Here is a 22712-nt window from a genome sequence, read left to right on the forward strand (position 1 = left end):
AAAACCTTCACTTCCCAGCGTGTTAGGGGGTTTAGAATATACCCGCGGTAGGTATGCTTGTCATAAGAGGCGACTAAAATACCAAATTGATTCAAGGGGTTGCCAGCGTAATATATAGCTTCTCCAATCCAATTGTCAACGTGGAAAATGGCCAAAATGTAGTAAAAAATCATAAAATTTTTGTTTACACAGCTATAAATTTAAAATGGATGCATCAATAGAAATATTTCTTCTCTGCAGTGAAACTGTGAAATAATTACCTTCGTTCTACAACAAACAAAAAAAAAACAAGTTAGGAAGGCTAAGTTCGGGTGTAACCGAACATTACATACTCAGCTGAGAGCTTTGGAGACAAAATAAGGGAAAATCACCATAATGAACCTAGGGTAACCCTGGAATGTGTTTGTATGACATGGGTTTCAAATGGAAGGTATTAAAGAGTATTTTAAAGGGAAGTGCGCCATAGTTCTATAAGTGGACGCAATTTCAGGATATTGCCATAAAGGTGGACCGGGGGTGTGTTGTACGATATGGGTATCAAATTAAAGGTATTAATGAGGGTTTTAAAAGGGAGTTGTATATGTGAAGGCGTTTTCGAGATATCGACCAAAATGTGGACCGGGGTGACCCAGAACATATTCTGTCGGGTACCGCTAATTTATTTATATATGTCATACCACGAACAGTATTCCTGCCAAAATTCCAAGGACTTTTGATTTCGCCCTGCAGAATTTTTTCATTTTCTTCTACTTAATATGGTAGGTGTCACACCCATTTTACAAAGTTTTTTCTAAAGTTATATCTTGCGTCAATAAACCAATCCAATTACCATGTTTCATCTCTTTTTTCATGTTTGGTACAGAATTATAGCATTTTTATCATTTTTCGTAATTTTCGATATCGCAAAAGTGGGCGTGGTCATAGTCGGATTTCGGCCATTTTGTATACCAATACAAAGTGAGTTTAGATACGTACGTGAACTGAGTTTAGTAAATATATATCGATTTTTGCTCAAGTTATCGTGTTAACGGCCGAGCGAAAGGACAGACGGTCGACTGTGTATAAAAACTGGGCGTGGCTTCCACCGATTTCGCCCATTTTCACAGAAAACAATTATCGTCATAGAGTCTATGCACCTACCAAATTTCACAAGGATCGGTAAATTTTTGTTCGACTTATGGCCTTAAAAGTATTCTAGACGAATTAAATGAAAAAGGGCGGAGCCACGCCCATTTTGAAATTTTCTTTTATTTTTGTATTTTGTTGCACCATATCATTACTGGAGTTGAAATGTTGGCATAATTTACTTATACACTGTAAAGATTTTTAATTTTTTGTTAAAATTTGACTTTAAAACACATATAGTAATAGGAGTAACGTGCGTGCCAAATTTCATCTTCATATCTTCAACGACTGGCAAATTAAAGCTTGCAAAACTTTTAAATTACCTTCTTTTAAAAGTGGTTTTTCGAAATTTTCGATATCGAAAAAGTGGGCGTGGTTGTAGTCCGATTTCGTTCATTTTAAATAGCGATCTGAGATGAGCGCCCAGGAATCTACATACGAAATTTAATCAAGATACCTCAAAATTTACTCAAGTTATCGTGTTTACAGACGGACGGGCAGACGGACGGACGGACGGACGGACATGGCTAGATGAATTTCTTTTTTCACCCAGATTATTTTGATATATAAAATTCTATATCTATCTGGATTAGTTTATGCCGTTACGGATTACCCTTATGCGAACAAAGTTAATATACTCTGTGAGCTCTGCTCAGCTGAGTATAAAAATACTTGATTCCTTTTTAATATTAGCAAAATTGTTTAAACGAATGTAACTATTTTTCCGAAAAATGCAGTGCGTTTGTTTGTTCGCTGTGAACTGTGTGAGCATACTCGCTTTGAGTGGCACATTCATCACATCACATTATGCGTCACACACATACATACATAGCAGGGCCGTTCCATTGGTTTATCGAGCTCTGGCTCTGGCTCAAATCTCATTGGAACGATCTGGATCAACTTTATGAGAACTGGCAGCACTAATATAAAACATCTGTTTTGTTGAAAATAAGAAGAAACGTACACAAAATTTTAAGATACTGATAGAATTATTAACATTTAAATAGTTTCGCACGTAAGCAAACTATTTATTTTCCTTACATCATCTTCAAGTTGTTTACCCTTTCCGTGTTTTTGCTTTTAAATATGGCGAATTCTTTTATGTATACACAAATGTACACATGAGATGGCAAACTTAAAATGAAACCAACGAATTTACAACATTTTCTTACTACATACAAATGCTGCTAAGTTTTATGTTTTTATTCCATTCCATTCGTCTAACAGCAACACTCTGATTTTGGCAATGTGAACAAATGTATGTTGTTGCTGTAGAGATGAACCAACCATATAGTTGAGCCATGAGTGCTACCAACTCAAAAGTGGTTAGCTGTCAAAAAATTTACTACAGAAAACGAAACGAACAGAACTGCTATACGGATCAGAAATTGAATCAGATAAATATCAGGATCACAATGTTGTTGTTGCATTTGCATGTTAAAATTCTATCCGTATCTCGCTCAAGTCTCAATGGAACGTAACTAGCATTCGCTAGCGTTATTTAGCTTCGGGAGTACATTTATTTAAAAATCATAATTTGAGAAATACTCTTTCGTTAAATGTTTCAAACATTTCGTTAAAATTCTTGAACAAAAGTCCTTTTCTTTGGTATGTTTGCGTGTTTATGCCAATGTTTGTGCACTAAGGAGGTTTATTCTATCGAGCTCTATATAATTTATACTTAAAGGAGGATGTATGTTAGTATGTAGCTTATGAACTCCGCAGGCAATCCGCCGATTTTATTCTAATTTACAGGGTCGTTTCACAGCAGCCCGTAGGGTGTTCCTGTGAAGTTTCTTCCCGAGAAGTGGATCAGGGACCGATCTGTTCGAACAAATTCTATTCACGGTGCAATTTGCCTAAAATTTGGTATATAGGTAGCCCTTTGCCTGGATTAGTATTTATGACACTTTTTTCTGGGAAATGGGCCAGGGGCAGACCGGGCTTGGGGCTGGGAATAAGATATGGAGAAGAATAAGAAGAACTAGAGAGAAGGGAAAAAAGGGAGGAGAAAGAGACTGAGAGAGATATGGATGGATGTACAGAAAAGAAGTGAGGGGAAAACGGAGAGGGAGAAAGGCAGAGGGAGGAGTGAATAAAAGGATAAGGACAAGGGGGGAGAGGGGAGATAGAGTAAGACTTCTGAAAACTTATGCAGATATACCAAAGTTACCCTCACCAGGGTAGGCACCTTGTCGTTGGTGTGAGGGCTTAGCCGAACTCCATAGCGGCCGACTATGAGGCGGAGCTGTTTAGGACTGACATCTACGTCGTTTCGCCTCATAAGAGGGCGGCGGGATGTCGGTGACCAAGAACTGCCAACCCCCTAATCCAGGGTGTTATGCGGACCGTGCCTATCGGACGATTTGCAGCCAGGGGATAAATTCGGCTGTATTCGAACGGAGCCTTCCCGATACCGGGCCGCCTCGGGAAGTATTTGTGGCCTTACCACAGTAAGGGGCGCTGCTGTGGCGGACGGTTCTTTCCCCGTATATATTACTGGACCGCTGAGCCCGCCTTGTCGGGCAGGTGGTCGTACGACCAAGATGAGCGACTCATTACCAAATTGTAATAAGGAGGATGATAAGAGGAGGACTGAGTCGCAAGCCAAGGACGACAAATACGCATTAAGCGATGGGTCGGACTCGGGAGCGAGAGTAGTGCTGATTGAATGAACTCCGTATTGGAAAAGCACACAAATGAAAACGGAGTAGAAGAGTGGAGAAGGATACGGAGCAGAGGAAATAAAAGTGCTCTTTCGCAGTACCGTGCTGCACTAAGAATTGTCCAACGCCTGGGAGCAGTTGTCGACCCAACAGAAGTGGAGACGAGCGCTTGGAAGGGGTCAATGAGGCGGTAGAATTAGGTCGAAGGCAGTTCAAAACGGTTGCTGCGAGAAACCCTCGGTTCTGCAACCGGTACGAAGAGGAAGAAGCGTCGAATGGCAGAATTAAGAGGCAACGTTCGGCGAAAGGCGGAAGGCGACAAGCCTGCTTTCAAGAGGCAGAAAGGACCCAGTCCTAGAGCCGCGAGGCAGGCCCAAAGCTGTAAGACAGGTGGGCTCCAATAGCGAGGCAGCAACTACCTCGAAAGCTGCGAGTCAGAGGGAAGTTCCAACTACGGAAGTAGGAGATAAGCCAAAGGGAGATAACGCTAAGACTCCGGCTTTCTCGGAGGTGCCCAAAGGAGATAACACTAAGACTCCTGCTTTTCCCGAGAAGATGAGTGATGTGGCAAAGCAGTGACTGACTGTGGCGCTGGTTGATCGTAGCAGTCCTTTCGGACAAATGACTACTGAAAGGTGGAGATCTGTGGAAAGATGTTGCGGGAACAACCAAGTAAGCCCCTTCCAACCTTTGATTCGGGGGGATGGTATAATGGTGTGAAAATCATAGCGTGCGACAACATCGCGAGCTTGCGGTGGCTGGAGGAAGTGGTTCCAAACCTCCAAAGGCAAGGCGCGAACGCGCGGTTTGAGGTGGTGGATAAAGCGCAAATCCCCACGGTACCAAAAGTAATGGTATGGATACCATGCGTGATGAAGTCGGAGGATACACTGCGACTTCTGCAGATTCAGAATCCGAACATACCGACAGAGGATTGGAAGGTACTTACTGTATCTCGGCCTACCGGGGAAGGTCAGTTCTACATCTTCCAAATAAACAAGCAGGCGGAGGATATTTTGTACGCGCAGCTTTTCAAAATGTCCTTTGGAATTGGCAAAATTTACATGCGACTCAGGAAAAGAAGTCCGGAGGATAAAAATCCTAACACGCTAGAGGTGGGCGAAGTCGAAAAGGACCTCAAAAGCCTAAGGGAAAAGAGACAGGTGGAGGTCCCCGACGTCACCACGAACGTGCTAGAAGAGGACCAGCCGCTAAATGGTGCTGTGACTCGCACAGAGGAACACCCGGCACAACAGTCACGAGAGGCTGAAGGGGGTCTCGAATACTCTAAACCAAAAGGGCAAGACGACGAGTTCAAGACGAAGGTGCTGGAGGGGGACAAACAGCCCAATGGTGATGCGAGTCCTACAGATAAACCTCCAACACAGTAAAGTGGTGTCGAGCGAACTCCTACTAACCCTTGAGGGGGGTTCGTTTGACGTGGCGCTGATCCAGGAGCCGTGGCTCTCATCGGGAGGAAAGGTTTCTGGACTTAGCGCGCGCGGGTTTGGCGTTTACTACGCGCAACGGAAGGACGAGTGCGAGCTGTAGTAATGGTAAGGAAACAGCTGCATTCATATATGCTGCCTAATTACACCACTGAGGATCTCGTAGCGGTGGCCGTTGAGCAAAAGAATAAGCAGGCATTTATCCTGGCGTCCTGCTACATGGCCCATGCTGCGGAGGCTCCACCGATGGAGTGCAAAAGGCTAGTACAGGAGGAAAGGCGCAAAGGGCGGTTGGTCATAGGCGCAGATGCAAATGCGCACCACAATGCGTGGGGAGGAGCAGATACGAACGAGAGAGGCGAATCTCTATTTAGTTACATCCTGCAAACCAATTTGCAGATAGCCAAAAGGAGAAATGTCCCTACATACATTGGTCCAACATCCAGTAATGTTCTGGATATTACATTGAGCTCCGAACGCGATATATCAAGGTATGATTGGATGGTCCTTGATAGACCATCCTTCTCCGACCATCCTTCAGCTTCAGCATCCCCATAAAGAGGGCAGAGAAGGGAGGAATCTTTAGAAACCTTAGGTCAACGAACTGTACTAAATTCCAGAAACATGTAGAAACAAAACTGGGACAACCCAAAGAGGTTGCTAATGTAGAGGAACTGGAGGAGTCGAATGAATTCCTAACAAGGACGCAAGGACGCTTATGACTGCGTATAACAAAGCTTGCCCTCTTAGAAGATTCAGAGGAAAAGCAAAGCCGCCATGGTGGAGCAATGAGCTGAGTCTTCTAAGAAGACAGGTAAAAGAAATGTTTAAGCTCGCAAAGACCGCGGAAAGCGAACCGTGTCCGGACGAGTACTGGGATCTACTGAGGATCTACAAGAAATTACCAGGGCGACGAGAGACTCATGGAAAAGTTTCTGTGACATAGAGTGCTCCAGCGAAACAGCACGGTTGAAAAAAGTCCTAGCAAAGGGAAACATAATCCAGGGACTAATAAAGAGAGAGAACGGGGAATGGTCACGTAATAGTGAGGGATCCCTTGAGGTGCTTCTCGATACACATTTCCTATCGGGAGACGGTTTAGAAGAGCCAGCAGACATCACTTACACTTCGATCACGGAGCTAGTAGTGCCGGGCTTGGTGACCGATACCAAGATCGAGTGGGCAGTGAAGACATTTTCTAAGTTTAAATCGCCGGGCACAGATGGTATATTCCCGGCCATGCTACAAGTCTCAAGTAGGGCGGTCGTGGAATGGCTTAAAATAATATTCGATGGATGCATAAGACTGAATCATGTACCGCTCTCTTGGATAACTGTTCGCGTAGCTTTTCTACCAAAGGCGGGGAAGATCGGTCACATGTGTCCCAAAGACTATAGACCCATTAGCTTAACATCATTTCTGCTCAAAACCTTTGGGAGGATGGATGAAAAGCTGCTCTCCACAACACAGCATGCGTACACCAAAGGCAAGTCGGAGACACCGCATTGCATAGGGTGGTAATAAGCATAGAGAAATCCCTGGAATATAAGGAGTATGCTCTAGGAGTCTTCTTGGAAATTGCCGGGGCTTTCAATAATGTTGCAACATGGGCGATTATGGATGGTCTTAATTACATTAAAGTACATCCTGCCTTAATCAGATGGATCGGCTGCATGCTAAGTTGCAAATTGGACCAGCCTAAGTTCGGAGGGGTGACCTTACAGGAGAAACCTTGCACAAAATATCTAGGAATCATCCTAGACAGTAAGCTGTCATGGAAGCTCAACGTGGAGGAGAGGGTCAAGAAGGCCTCAACGGCACTCTATGCATGTAAAAGAATGCTGGGGTGTACATGGGGCCTATCGCCCTCTCTTTCTCATTGGGTTTTTACAGCGATTGTAAGCCCTATTCTATACTATGAAGTTCTTGTTTGGTGGAAAGCCACACAAAAAACAACATACCTCAAAAAATTAGAGGGGGTATGCAGACTATCGATGCTTAGCATTACGGGAGCTCTGAAAACAACCCCGACGGCTGCACTGTATGCCATTCTGCATATTCCACCAGTAGATCTGGTAGCAAAGAACAAAGCATTAACGACCGCAACCAGGCTCGGTGCTTCGGGGCAGCTTGAGCGCCGACCATAAGGCCATAGTAGTATAGCGTCATCAATCACAAGACGAACAGACTACCTGATTCCCTATCTGCGCTTCGAGGGAGATTTTAAGGCCATAATAGAGGTGGACGGTTGGCGCAAGGGTGCGCAAATGCCGGACGAGGCGATACATGTGTACATCGATGGTTCCAAAGTAGTGGAAGGAGTAGGGTCTGCGGTATACTGCGCTGATCCGGAAATAAGCAGATCCTACAGGCTGCCGGATTACTGTAGCGTTTTCCAAGCGGAAATATTACCCGTAACCAAAGCAGTAGAAACCCTGGAAGAGAATAACTTAAGCTGCAACCGTGTTAACTTTTATATTGACAGTCAAGCAGCAATTAAGGCAATAATCTCGCATAGCACAGCATCTAAATGCGTGTTAGAGTGTAAGCAGTCTCTGGAGAGAATCGGGACAGGGAGAAGCATACATCTATATTGGGTCCCGGGGCATATGGGAATAGATGGGAATGAAAAAGCGGACGAACTAGCTAAAAAGGGCGCATGATTGCATGATTGCATGATTGCAGATGTAGGAAGTGCGGGTTGGAGGAGGAAACGATCGAGCACGTTCTGTGCTCGTGTCCTGCACTTGCCAGGCTAAGACTCCAGCTATTAGGAGTGATACAGCTGTCAGATCTAGAAGCAGCAAAGGATTAAGTTCTAGGAAGCTTCTAGTATTTGCCAAGAGGACGGAGTTATTTTATAACATAGGTACTGGTTTTTGATAGGGATTTTCAGTTTGGTTGTTAAAACAAACTTCTGGTAACACTAAGGACTCAATCAGTCTATGTGAAGTCCTCATGGACCGGCCAATTCAACCTAACCTAACCATACCACAGTTAGGGAAGAATAACGTATGTCTGGTCTGCTTGTTTTAAATAAAACAAGTAAGGGCGGGATCGTCTTTTAAGATAAATAAAATATAAAACTAGCAATTAAAATGAGAAAGATATGACAAAAACCATCTCATCTGCAAAATCGGGTATATGATATAGTGGTCCCCCGCTCAAACAATTGTATCAAGATAACTCAAAACTTGAGAGACTAGGTGAAATTTGAAGCTTCTAGCTGTTGAAATTGGGCAGAAATTACGAAAAGCTTCTTATCTGAACAATCGGTTATAGGGTATAAATATATGCTTTATAATCGACCGATCTCATAAATTTTTTCAAAAAAACAATATGTGCAATATACGAAACCATATTGTGACAAATTGAGGAAGATATGACAAAAATTCTCTTTACTGAAAATCTGTTGTATGGGGGATATATGCTATAGCGGTTTCGACTAATGTCTATCGGACACCGTAAAATACCCGCTCACCAAATTTCATCAAGATATCTCAAAACTTGAGGAGCTAGCTGGTGTTCAAACCGACAGACAGCCAGGCATAGCTAAATCAACTTAGCTCGTCATCCTGATCATTTCGGCATACTAATTCGTGGGTCTATCTCTTCTCCTTTAAGGACTTATAATTTTGGGATTCGTGACAAACTTAATATATCATTTCAATTTCCCTAAAGGTATAAAAAGAAAATGAAAAGCGGAATTTGATCGCACCCACTGAATTTGAACCTCACAAAGCGTAAGCATTAGGCAGCCTAAAAATTGGGTCTTGTAACGATTCTGACGTTGACCAGTAACGATACTTAAAATAATCCAGAAGCGAACCTGAAATTGTTCCATATTACTTCAGTCTCGAAATGATTCTGAAGTCATACCGAAATGTTCACGAAACGGTGCCGAAATAGTCCCAAAATGTTAAAATTGAGCAAAAATACGGCTGGAATTTAAGTGTGCTCTGACCAATCCACAAGATAGCCGAACCCGTAAACCATGCAACTTCTGCAGAATCATCGTGCTATTCTACCTAGCGTACTGTGCGAAAGACTGAAGCCCAAAATCAGTTCGGGTTTCGGTCTTGAGAATTTCTGTAGACAAAAACTTGACGATTTGCCAGATAATTTTGTCGAGTTAAAAACAGCCTTTGAGAGGGCAGAAAGTTGTTGCTTATGTGCTGATATGTCTGAATTAAAGTGCCTTGGAAAGTTAATCAGGCTTTGCCAAATGACTTTGAACAACACCACCAGCTCCGTAAGGATTGCGAAATATCTCCGCTATAGAAAATGCGACTGCCTTTTGTGCGATTGCCTTAATCCGATAATATTGATATCTAGTTTAGATAAAGAGGCAAAAAAATAGGGTTTGCGTTAAATGAACAAAAGACGAAGTACCAAGTGCTGACATCCAAAAATTAATTGGCGTGATCGCGCTTTGGCATGTAGGACTTCGTCTATTAGCGAACTAGTTTTTAAAGCGAAAACAATGTCAGCTTAGAAATAAAACGGGGAATAACTCATCCCAAAAAGTGCTACTTTGGGCTGAGTAGGAAATTGAAGAGTAAAATCCTTTCTTGACGAACAAAAATCACGCTGTATAAGTCGCTCAACATAATTGTCTTGATGTATGGCTTGGAATCATGGACGGTGCCGAGAGAAGATTAGATGGGTATTGCATGTGCTCGAGAGGAAAGTTCTCCCGAAGATTACTGATCCTTTAAGTGATGCCCACGGTGAGTATCGAAGGAGGTATATTGATGATCTGAACTTTACGCAGATATGAAGATAGTGCAGCGCATAAAAGCCCAAAGATTTCGTTGGCCAGGTTATGTTGCGCGAATGGAGGGAGACGCTCTGTTCAAAAAAGTATTTCAATCTACACGGCCTTTTGTAAGCAGAGGAAGAGGAAAACCTTAACTGAGTTGAAAGAAGCAGATGGAGGAAGATTTTACTTCCCTTGGCGCTCCCAATTGGCGACAGTTATCACGAAACAGGGATGGTTGGCATAAATAGTTAAGAAATGGCCAAAATCGTTAAGCGTCTATTAATGGAGATAATGGTGCTACTCAAAGGAATGGTAAAACGGTAAAAAGCGACTTAAGGTAGTTTCGTAAATAAGGGATTAAGCGTTAAGCTGGGTCGATTTATTAAGCTATATCGCGCCATCGATTTTTCGATAGGTTTTGGGATCAGGAAAAAAAGTTCCACTAAGCATACTCAAGATAATAATTTTCGAGCATGCAAAATTTGAGTTTTTTGACCTTTTTTTCTTTGATTTTTAAGGTTTTTTCATGACCTACTTAAAAAAATTTCATTTGATTTTAAAATTTTCATGTATACCCTGTCCGACTCAAAATGGTCCGCTAAAAACTTTGGCGATAACAGTTTTTTGAAAAAAAAAATAATAATATTTTTTGGGGGTTGAGGAGTGTTTTGGTGAAAAAATTTATTTTTTCGCCATTTTTTTTTAAGGATTTCTTCAGAAACGTGCAAAAGTGTTGCCGATAAAAACGAATTCGTCTCATAGTTTCTATGCCTCTTAAAATTATGCGATAAAAACGTTGGCATTAACAGTTTAAAAAAATTTTTTATTTTTTTTGGTTTTCGGTACTTGTTTTGGTCGAAATCGATTTTTTTCATTTTCAAGGCTCCAAATCATTTTTTATGTATATGTTTCCGTTAGACGCACCAATAAGTATAACAAAATGATCAAGGGACGAGCTGAGTTGATTTAGCCATGTCCGTCTGTCCGACCGTCTGTCCGTCTGTGCGTTTGTTTAAACGCAAACTATTGCCTCAATTTTTGAGATATCTTGATGAAATTTGGTAAGCAGGCATATTTTGATGGGGGATTTGACATTTTCGGAATCGGCAGGATCGGACCTCTATAGCATATACCTCCCATACAATCGATTGTTTAATAAGAGGGTTTTCGCCATTTCTGCCTCATTTTAACAGCTAGCAACATCAAATTTTACCACAAGCTTACGTATTGAGCATAGATAGTTGTCTGAAAAAATCGTCAAGATCGGACATATTTATAATAAAAATCGATTTCGAAAAAAATGATGAAAATCCTCTTACCTGAACCGTCGGTTGTAATCGATTTTTATTATAAATATGTCCGATCTTGACGATTTTTTGAGACAACCATCTATGCCCAATACGTAAGCTTGTGGTAAAATTTGATGTTGCTAGCTGTTAAAATGAGGCAGAAATGGCGAAAACCCTCTTATTAAACAATCGATTGTATGGGAGGTATATGCTATAGAGGTCCGATCCGGCCGATTCCGACAAATGTCAAATCCCCCATCAAAATATGCCTGCTTACCAAATTTCATCAAGATATCTCAAAAATTGATCTAGTGCGTTAAAACAAACGGACAGACGGTCGGACAGACGGACATGGCTAAATCAACTCAGCTCGTCCCTTGATCATTTTGCTATACTTATTGGTGCGTCTAACGGAAACATATACATAAAAAATGACTTGGAGCCTTGAAAATGAAAAAAAATCTATTTCGACCAAAACAAAAACCCAAAACCAAAAAAAAAAATTTTTATTTTTAAAACTGTTAATGCCAACGTTTTTATCGCATAATTCTAAGTGGGATAGGAACTATGAGACAAATTCGTTTTCATCGGCAACACTTTTGCACGTTTCTGAAGAAACCCTTAAAAAAAAATGGGAAAAAAGTCAAAAAACTCAAATTGTGCAGGCTCGAAAATAATTTTTTTGGGTATGCTTAGTGGAACTTTTTTTCCTGAGCCCAAAACCTATCGAAAAATCGATGGCGGGATATGAGTTAACTTTCGTCCATGCAAATCAACCCAGCTTATTAAGCATACCAATCAAAATAGAGATCCTAAGAAGCTTGATAGTTTGTGTTCTCTTAACACGTGACACAGTGTTGCTATCCTCCCGCCCAACTGACCAAAATCTGGGGGTTTAATACCCTTTCAGATTCGGTATTTACCGTTACATTAAAAATTAATCCACACACTGTTATTTCAAGAATAAAATTGCGCCATCAGCTTTATTTGCATTGCTTGAATTTAGGGTGCTCGATTCTTTTTTTTATTAACATACATACTCGTACATATGTTTTTTATTGTATTGACAAGTAGGTTAATATATCTTTGTGTACTGCCTACATACAGACATAAATGTGGTTACTATTTGTTTATTTAGTTAATATTTAGTTAATGCCTACATCACAGACCGAAAATACGAATTGACATCAGCAAAAACGAAAAAGAAGTTGTAATTTTTTATATTTTGCGCTGACTTTGATAACTTTTATTGTAAACATAAAAATCTTAATTAAATTAGGTTATTACTAAATTTCAAGAACGCTTATCAAAAAGTATTGGCATTTCATTTAGGTATTCGCTCATGAAATAATTTTTTTTGTTCCTAAAGATGGGCGTTTCTGTTGGAATGCGAAAATACGTGATTTTCCATTGTCAATGGTGCAGAGATAATAGAATTGTTTTTGTTTTTTATTGCTTGGTTTGGCATTTTTTTGTTCAACAAATTTTTTAGCTATTTTAATGCACGTGCAAGTACGAGGGGCGTGCGATAAGTTGTGTAGATTCATCATTTTGGAAATATAAACTACGCTTTTTAATGAACGCATTCATGTTCTATAACCCCATAACCAATATTAAATAAAAAGGAACGAACTTCTCAAGTAAGGAGGGAAATGTCGCAAGAGGTGAGTACCTCTATTAGCGAGTTATGGGGCCTAGAATATTCCATCGTGTCCATCAGTAGATATGCGTGTAGTAAAAGGCGCAAAAAATCCAAAGATTCGAGGAGTCAACAACAATCACAGTTCCATAAGGTGCTAGAAGCGGCGCGCCCCTGGATACATATCTGACGAAGTACTGGCCACACCTTCAACCCTTGCTTACAGTTTCGGGGAGTATTTTTGCGTTTATAACACCGTGTTTAACTCTCTGGTCTCATATTACATCAGGTTAAAAGGACTGTACCAAGAAGTTACATCCCAGAGCCATGCCCTAAACCGTAAGTAACCCTTACTATATGTACCAGCTACCGTGAATCAAATCACTCCCTGGACCAAGAAAAATTTAACTATCGCTCTTATTTCGACCTGGAATAAAAAATAAATATAAGGCGCGATAACCTGCGAATAGATTTTAGGCCGAGATTCTCTTGCAATTTTACGACGTGCTTCTTCTAATTTTTCCTACAAATTGTCGGAACGGGACCTACATGTTTGACGCCGGCTCGGAATGGCATCTGCAAGGCAGATAAGTTTTCACTGATAAGCTTTTCGTGGCAGAAATACACTCGGAGTGCTTGCCCGCTTAGAAAGACCTTTCTCTAATTGAAAAAATTTGTTTCTAAATTTTGATGTTACTTTGTCCGGGAAATGAACCCAGGATCTTCGGTGTGGTAGGCGGAGCACGGTACCACCCTACAACAGCGATCGCCAAAACCACGATCTTACAGTCTTATTTAACATGAGATATTAAGATTAATGTACGTTATACTGACGGTGAATTTTATCCATACGGCTTGAGTATTTATCGAGTTTGTTTTCGATCCGAAATTTTTGCGAACCAAAAACATGTTGTAGATAGCGTCGGGTTTTCGATAGCTATTTCCAGTTTGGCAGGAACGTTACTCCTATTACTATATGTGTCCTAGATAAAAATTAGCAAAATCGGATTACAAACACGCCCAACTTTAAAAAACAAAAATTACTCCAGTAATGATATGGTTCAACAAAATACAAATATAAAAGAAAATTCCAAAATGGGCTTGGCTTCGCCCTTTTTCATTTAATTTGTCTAGAATACTTTTAATGCCATAAGTCGAACAAAAATTTACCAATCCTTGTGAAATTTGGTAGGGGCATAGATTCTATGACGATAACAGTTTTCTGTGAATATGGGCGAAATCGGTTTGAAGCTACGCCCAGTTTTTATACACAGTCGACCTTCTGTCCTTCCGCTCGGCCGTTAATACGATAACTTGAGCAAAAACCGATATATCTTTACTAAACTTTGTTCACGTACTTATATGAACTCAGTTTATTTTGGTATTGAAAATGAGCGAAATCCGGCTATAACCACGCCCACTTTTTCGATATCGAAGTTTTCGAAAAATTTATAAAATGCCATAATTCTATACCAAATACGAAAAAAGGGATGAAACATGGTAATTGGATTGGTTTATTGACGCAAAATATAACTTTAGAAAAAACTTTGTAAAATGGATGTATTACGTAGAAGAAAATGAAAAAGTTCTGCAGGGCGAAATCAAAAGCCTTGGAATCATGGCAGGAATACTGTTCGTGGTATTACATATATAAATAAATTAGCTGTACCCGACAGATGATGTTCTGGGTTACCCTTATCCACATTTTGGTCGATATCTCGAAAATGCCTTCACATATACAATTAAAGGCAACTCCTTTTTAAAACCCTCATTAATACCTTTAATTTGATACTCATATCGTGCAAGCACATTATACAGTCACCCCTGGTCCACCTTTATTGCGATATCTCGAAAAGGCATCCACCTATAGGACTAAGAACCACTCTCTTTTAACATACTCATTAACACCTTTCATTTGATACCCATATCGTGCAAACACATTCTAGAGTCACGCCTGGTCCTCCTTTATGACGATATCTCGAAAAGGCGCCCACCTATAGAAGTAAGGCCCACTCCCGTTTAAAATACTCATTAGCACCATTTTTTTGGTACCCATATCGTACAAACACATTTTAGAGTCACCCCTGGTCCACCTTTATTGCGATATCTCGAAAAGGCGTCCACCTATAGGACTAAGACCCACTCTCTTTTAACATACTTATTAACACCTTTCATTTGATACCCATACCGTGCAAACACATTCTAGAGTCACCCCTGGTCCACCTTTATGGTTATATCTCGAAAAGGCGTCCACCTATGGAACTAAAATACTCTTTAATACTTTCCATTTGATACCCATGTCATAAAAACACTCCAGGGTTACCCGAGGTTCATTTTCCTACATGGTGATTTTCCCTTATTTTATCTCCAAAGCTCTCAGCTGAGTATGCAATGTTCGGTTACACCCGAACTTACCCTTCCTTACTTGTTGATATATGGAATTTTACCAAATATTGGATACCTCTTTGCGCAAAAATTCGATCGCGATTGCTCAAAAACATGATTTTCTCGTATTATCTCATTTTACGTTCGCGATTTCTCGCGATAAATACTTATAAGGACGAACGATTGCAAAACAATATATGTATACCTTTTTCGTTTTTGAGAGAATAGATAAACAACTTTTCACAGCAGCCTTTCCGCCGCGATCGATCGCTTTGTACTCTCGTTCGTTTTCGATGTGTATACACAAAATTATTGCCTGCGGTCTCTCAACTACGAAAAATATTCATTTATCGTGAGAGATCGAATTTTTGAGCAATCGCGATTGTTCTTTCTACGGTGGAATGCAAAAGTTGATGTAATCAGTCGAAAAAAAGTTATATATACGTGGTAGATTGTTTTTAATCTTATTAGTATTATATTAATAAAAAAAAAAATGGGGAAACGTCGAATATTGACAAGGCAAAACTTGTGGCCTTTAATAAAGATACCAATTTGTCAAAATGCCTTTTATGCGAAAAAGAGCTTAAAGGGCATATATTAGGAAACATTAAAAGACACTACGAGACCATACATAAACATAGCTTTGGGGAAGTGGAACCATCCACATGTGCAAGTAAGGACTCAAATCGTGTAAAATTTAATAAAACCGAGTTTATAAAATGTTGTGTTGGGCTGGTAACTGTAAAAAACATACCCTTTCGAATTTTCGACGACGAACTATATTTTAAGCAAATGATTGCACCCTATGAAAAAAAGTTTAACTTAAATTTGAATTCTAAAAATATCGTTGAACACGTGAACCTTATCTCAGATAACATAAAAAATATTTTGAAACAAAACTTTTCCAAGAAAATGTTATGTTTAAAAAATGTTATGGGAAAAAGTATATTGGGTATAAATATTCAATACATCAAAGATTTTAAAATTGTGATAAACGCTATTGGTATGATACAACTGAAAAAGAGGCATACGGCACATTTCTTAAAAGAGGAAATATTAAAATGCCTACGGGAATATCAAATTGAACTGACACAAATTTATTCAACTACATCAGACAACGGGAGAAACATGATAAAAGCCTCCCAACTACTCCAGCAGGAAATATCAGACTTGCAGACTTAGATGCCTTGAAAAACTTTTTCATTATAACAACACCCACCCCAATGTACATATGTATATGCATTTGTATAATTACTCATTAGTGATAATTTTGTATGTATTTGGGACCTACTCTAGACGATCGCAATACATATAAATTAGAAATAAATTCAAGTAAATTGTTAAGTTTTGTTAAATGCTTATTACAAAAATAGTAAATTTTCTTTGTGTTAAGAGGAGATAACCCTTTATGGCTTAATGTATGAGAACATTTAAAAAAAATTTTTTTAATTTATTTACAATTTATCTAAAAATTAATTAATAAAATTTTTCACATATTACTTATAAAAAAAGATATTCTTTTCATTCAACTTATCAAGGGAAAACTCAAATATATTGCATCGCCATTATTTAAAAGATTGTTTATTTTACAACATCATATTGATTTTCAAACGAACGATCGCGATCGATCGCGCGATCGATCTTTTTAAAACGAGAAAATATTTGAGTTTTGCAGTGGACGCTCGCAAATAACGATTGATACCGAAAAATCGAATCACCACGCGTTTGTGAAAATTGTTGTATCTTGTGAGAGATTGTTTATTCATTCGTAGGCAATTCGATATCTCACTCGCGAGAAATGCCAAGCACTCAATTTTAATTGAGCGATAAGTTGTTTGAGAGATCGTATTTTGAGCGTTATCCGCACCCTGACTTAAAGCGAATGTTAATATTTCATTGTAGGGTGCTGACACCGCCCAATTTTTCAAAATTTTATTATCTCATCTCTCTTCTTCGCTCTTAGCTGGTGATGACATGTATGTGAAATATTCTCTTCCCTTTGCATGTATGTGTGGCTGCTTGCTTTACTGCCCTGCAAAAAATGCGATTAGTCTAGGATGAGTCCGGGATGAGTCGCAAGGGAGTATGCGACCAATGCCAGTTTTGATCTCTTTGTATGAGTTGAACTGTTCCCTTTTGTTTGAGCATGTCCTATGAAGAGACTAATTGTACCCATTTATACCCGAAAGGGATTGATAGGACCAATCCCCTTTGTACCCATATGGCAACATATGAGAGTAGTCCCTTTTCGGTCCAATAAGGACTCAAATACAGACTAGTCGCATTTTTACCCCAATGTTAGTAAAATGATACTCACCGATGTAATCCATTTAAAAATAGAACAAAAAACAAAATTGTTTTAGTTTCATTTCCATTTTATATTGAAATAAGCAAGTTGAAAAATTGAATCTTTTATAATTTGTATATTACTCAGGTACTACGTTAATGCTAGTCATTAAAACAGTTCACAAGCATTTTGTTAATTAGAAATAACTTAAGTTTTAAGCTTTTTTCATACATTAGTTGATCAGACTTTTAATAATAGATGGCTTTATTTATTTTGAAATTATATTAATATATAACCACATCACATTTTAAATTAGTTTATTTCATTCATTATTTTTTTTAATTAAAAATATTCTTTTATCAACGCTGAAACTTTTTGATTTAATTTGGCCATTTAGTGAACATTTTAGCGCATTATTATTGTGTGCTTATAATTTGATGTGAATGAACAAAAAATAATATGTTTGTAAATAAACGATTGCAGTGAATTATTAGGTAATTCACAAGGTCTTCTATTCCTCATATTTGCTACGATTTTAAACCGCTCATATCTGCTTTGCTGTTGTTTATTATATAAAATTTGGATAAAAAACTACAATTCAGCAGCTTATGTGCATCAGATGCACTAAGTTATTGCCAAATAATTTTTGTTTTTTTATGTTTGAAAAATTGAAAGAATTTTCTTTAATAAGGATAAGCGGTGGCATACATTTAGATTTTTACAGGCTTTTTATAGATGACCCTTCTTATGGATATACTTAAATACGATCTACAACAGAATGTGGTGTTCACCAGAGTCGTATTTAAAAAGATAGTACATAAGACAATAGGAGACCTAATGAATTGACCATATAAATTATTTGCGAGTAACATTTCTGTGCCAATGTAGTAAATGTTAAGTAACGCGTCAAAGTTTTATCAGCCTCAAACTATTGTCCCAAACTTTATTGACTACCATATATGTAATACTCATATATTGCTACTTCAGGCTAGGTGCTCCCATAAATATCAGATTACCAATATATTGCAGTTTAAATGTTTTAGTTTTTGTATTCAATAATCGAATGTACCTTAATTAAAATTATTTCTTGTCACACATATGCTGCTGCAGTCACCAAAATTTTGTAGGCTGTATTGTTTTGATTTAACTGATAACTCATTGCGAGCATTTTGTATTAGCAATATAGGAGTATTATATATATGACTACGAAACTGTTTTTTAGTGTTTCTCTTTAAAATTTAGTATTTTGTTCTTGTTTACTATCTTTAAAGGATATGCATTTAATTCAGAGATAATGTTTCTAGACAAGTATGGGAAATTTTTAAATTTAAAATTAACTTAAAAGTTATAGCCTCAAAGTTACATAAAATATATATGTTTATTATATCAATTTCACACAAAAATTTAATCTAATCACAATTTGGTATTATGAAATTTGATTGCCATTTGTTACATTGATATTAAAATCCGACCAATTAAACAAAACGTACCAGATTTTTGACTACACTAGGCATTCAATAAAGCAATAATGAGATCATTCGGAATTTGCAGTTTGTACGAAAGATTGAGTTCAATAAAGGCTTTGTGATAAAGATTAACCTCCTGTAGCGGCTTCTATAGTTATTATGTGTAAACGTATAGTAAAATTTACTCCCATCGTAGTAGAAATCAAATGCAGTAATGTATGATAGACAACCCTCTAAAATATGTATAGCGAACTTGTCAGGATAAGGTGTTGGCAAAGCGAATTCAACCCAATACAGAAGTGTCAAGTCAAAAGAATATATGCATTGATTTCGATCAAATGACATATTGTTGTACAAAGGCATTGTTATGATTGTGACCCCTGTTTTTTTTTTTTTTTCGATGAAGTTTCTTAAAATGTTTTGACTTGGCAAATTGCAATCCTTTTCGGAGCATATCCTCGGGGGTTAATCCCTTAAAAGGAATTGCAGAAACAGCTCCTAAAAATTTAAAAGTTTAAATTCAAAAAACTATGTATTTATATAAGGGGTTATAAATACCTGCCAATGCGCTATACAAGAAATTATTTCACCACCTGCATAGTTCCGCCATGATGAAAGTGTATAGCTACCTTTATCAAGCCACTGATTATAGACTTGCAACAAACTGAAATAATCACCATGCATATGATTGAAGTTCTTACGAGCTGTATCGACATGTATGATTTTATCTTTTAGACCATAGAATGTTGCGCTATTCACAGAAAACATTGCAGCAATTGATACCAATTCTTCGGAATATTTGTACCTAAAATTACGGAATTCAAATTTAATAATCCTGTTTACAATGTATGGAATTCCGAGTATGAAATCAAACTAATTTATACGCATTGATTAGTTACATTTCAAACTCGGAATGCAATTTTTCCAAACTATTTCTCACTAACCAACACATTTTACCCATCATTGGATCAACTGGAAATTCGGCCATACGTCTACCCAATTTTGTTAGTTCACCATAGTGATTGAGCGCACGCAAAGTGTATAATTGTTCTATAGTTAAGTTTCGGAGATATTTGTAGCCAGCACAACTTTCCTAACATTGGGTGGTGGAGGTTCGAAAATGTTTGCTTGCGTATCACTTGGTAGATTTGCATACACTGGTATGATGGGAAGTTCACGTATCTTTGGAGCCCAAACGCTTAACACGATCTTTTAAAACTTCTTGGCATGTTTCAATTTCATCTTGTATACGAAATATAGGCGCATCATCAAAGAGTTTTGAAAATTTATCAGCATCCAAAGTTACACTGGAAATTAAAAGCTTTAATTCTGGTCGGAAGCGTGCTATAACTTTGGATATAAGAAAATCATTTAATGTTTGGGAAACTTAAATTTGAGAAAATTACCTACCCTTTTTCCAATCCAATAGCTCGTTATCCTTAACAAATCACGGCCTTTTTAATGTTTTTTCGCAACTTGTAGCGATTCCCAAAAATACACAAAACGTTTGGCAAACAGTGTTTATATATGTTAAAATTAGAGTTGACCGATAAGAACGATACATTTACCGATACATTTACGGTTGAAAACATTTCAATTAAACAATTATTCATTAAAATAAAAGGAAATTTACACAAAAACATCTTGTATTTTGTATGAAAAACTATAGAACAGCATATCAGCTGTTCGCTCAAGGGTCTACTCTGACGTAGATTCGCAGAACGAAGCAATTTTGAACTCGTGAATACGCAGTCGTGCGCATTCACGACTTCAAAGTTGCTTCGTTCTGCGCATCTAAGTCACACTTGACTGCTCTATTGAATGAAAGAAAGAAAGAAAAAACAAGAGCTAAAAGAAAAAGACGTAAAAAATTGCCCATAAAAAACAGCTGATCTTTTGTTTACATGTGCAATGCGCAATCTTGTGTTAGTGATTTGTGGTATTTAATACCACTCCCAACATTCGACAGAAAAAATCAATTGTTTTCTTAAAATTAAATTATCGATAGTGCCATCGTTAGTTTTGCAGCTCTTGATAACAAAAAACAGCTGTTATATCTTTTCCGTGCATGAAAGCTTTGAACATTAGTGTTGTTGACATCATTTTATTGCAATGTTTATTATATATTCTCTTCGCTTACTTCACCATGACATAACTTGAAACATTGGGCCCACTTTGCGAAGGTGGCACTACAGCCACTGCAACTGACACCGCTGAGTTCAATAAATCTGTAGGTACTCCACCAGAAACAATTATTGACTCCTTTCTAATAGTCAGTAGTATGTTAATTGGAGTTATTGGAAAACAAATGACTAAAACTATTTGACGTGCTCCTGAGCTGGAAAAATATTTAGATCACAATTTTTTAGAGGAAACCTAGCAAGTGCGGTCTAAAGAGGTAAACTTGAGTGCTATAGCTCCAGATGTACATGGAGTTTGATCAGTGCTGAATATTTTTGCAGTATACCGGGTGAATGTACTTAAAAACTAAAACACTAACATGCCAAAAGATAATGCAAAATTTGCACAAGAAGCGTACTTAATCGAAGAAAATATGATCTTAGCTATGGAGAGGTATGGTGAAATATAAAGTAATTTATTCGTATCTATCACTTGAGCATATGAATAAACGAATTCAGGCGGTTGGAGAAAGAATTTAAGCAAGGAAACATGCAGAAAGCCAATTGGATATTGCAGCACCGAAAGAATAAATAAATGCTTGTTATTCTTTTATATTTTTCCTTGGATGATGTGTACTACTTGGGATGATTGAGGTGAAATGATTCCACAGTTATTAAAAAATGTCAAAATTCAAAATATGGTTTACATAAAAATGAAGTAGGTTAAGTTGGCAGTAGTAGAGAGTGGTGTTTAGTTTTTTTAGTTAAAGGATCTTTAATAAAACAAATATACTTGATTTTCCTCAAAGGAAAAATTAGTCCTACTCTACAATTATATACAAATTTACAAAAACGTGAAATATATATGATCCTGTATATATAATAATAGTGTTTTTTCTCGGTAAATATCCGGGGAGATTAAGCCCACTTCTCTTCCAATATGTGATGTGCTGTTTTTAATTGTGCCCATTGCCTGGTTATCCTAAACGTTTTTACCCGAATGCGAACGCATATGCTTAGGCAGATGAATTTCTTGCTGAGAAACTTTTCAAAAAGGATTGAAAAACATTATCCGAAAATTTAACCATAACTTCGGCGTAGTCGTTAAGTCCTAGTAATTTAGGTTCGGTATAGGACACTAAATTTTTCTTAAATAATTCGATTCCTGTCTTAAAAAGGGCTTAAAACTGACTAATCCCAACTGTACCCAAAAGGGACTAAAGGGGATCAATTATGCCCAACTGTAGACAAAAGAGATTTATCGGGGATCAATCTCTTTAGGGATTAATCGCACGATTTTTTGCAGGGTGGTGTTATGCATTTATTTATTAGCAGCATAGTGACGTATCGAAACTTCTTCGCCATAATAATTACATATCGACCTATCCTTATCGAAAATTCGTAACTTCAAAGTTTGGTCAAAAAGGACGTATCTCTGACATTCTGTTACTAAGGCCGTATCTGAGCGAAGAATAAAGTTGCATCTTAGGAGACCGGCTAAGAAGATTGTAACTGAAAACTGTTT

The 22712-nt window shown here is 38.1% G+C and overlaps 2 protein-coding genes across 11 annotated transcripts in view; one reads left to right on the forward strand and one right to left on the reverse strand.

Annotated features, from left to right (window-relative positions):
- The window catches only part of LOC137243888 (neurotrimin), a 50606-nt gene that overhangs the window by 12693 nt on the left and 15201 nt on the right, over positions 1 to 22712 (forward strand). The gene's annotated exons all lie outside the window — the stretch shown is intronic.
- LOC137246425 (pre-mRNA-splicing factor ATP-dependent RNA helicase DHX16-like) lies at positions 17971 to 20586 on the reverse strand. Its single transcript, XM_067777526.1, has 4 exons — positions 20478 to 20586; positions 20012 to 20417; positions 19626 to 19872; positions 17971 to 19565 (listed from the first exon to the last, which is right to left on the reverse strand). Exons 2-4 carry the CDS (start codon positions 20053 to 20055, stop codon positions 19533 to 19535), a joined length of 324 nt encoding a protein of 107 aa, XP_067633627.1. The 5' UTR covers positions 20056 to 20417; positions 20478 to 20586; the 3' UTR covers positions 17971 to 19532.

The sequence above is a fragment of the Eurosta solidaginis genome, chromosome 3 (genome assembly GCF_040869045.1).
Source record: "Eurosta solidaginis isolate ZX-2024a chromosome 3, ASM4086904v1, whole genome shotgun sequence".
Lineage (NCBI taxonomy): Eukaryota > Metazoa > Arthropoda > Insecta > Diptera > Tephritidae > Eurosta > Eurosta solidaginis.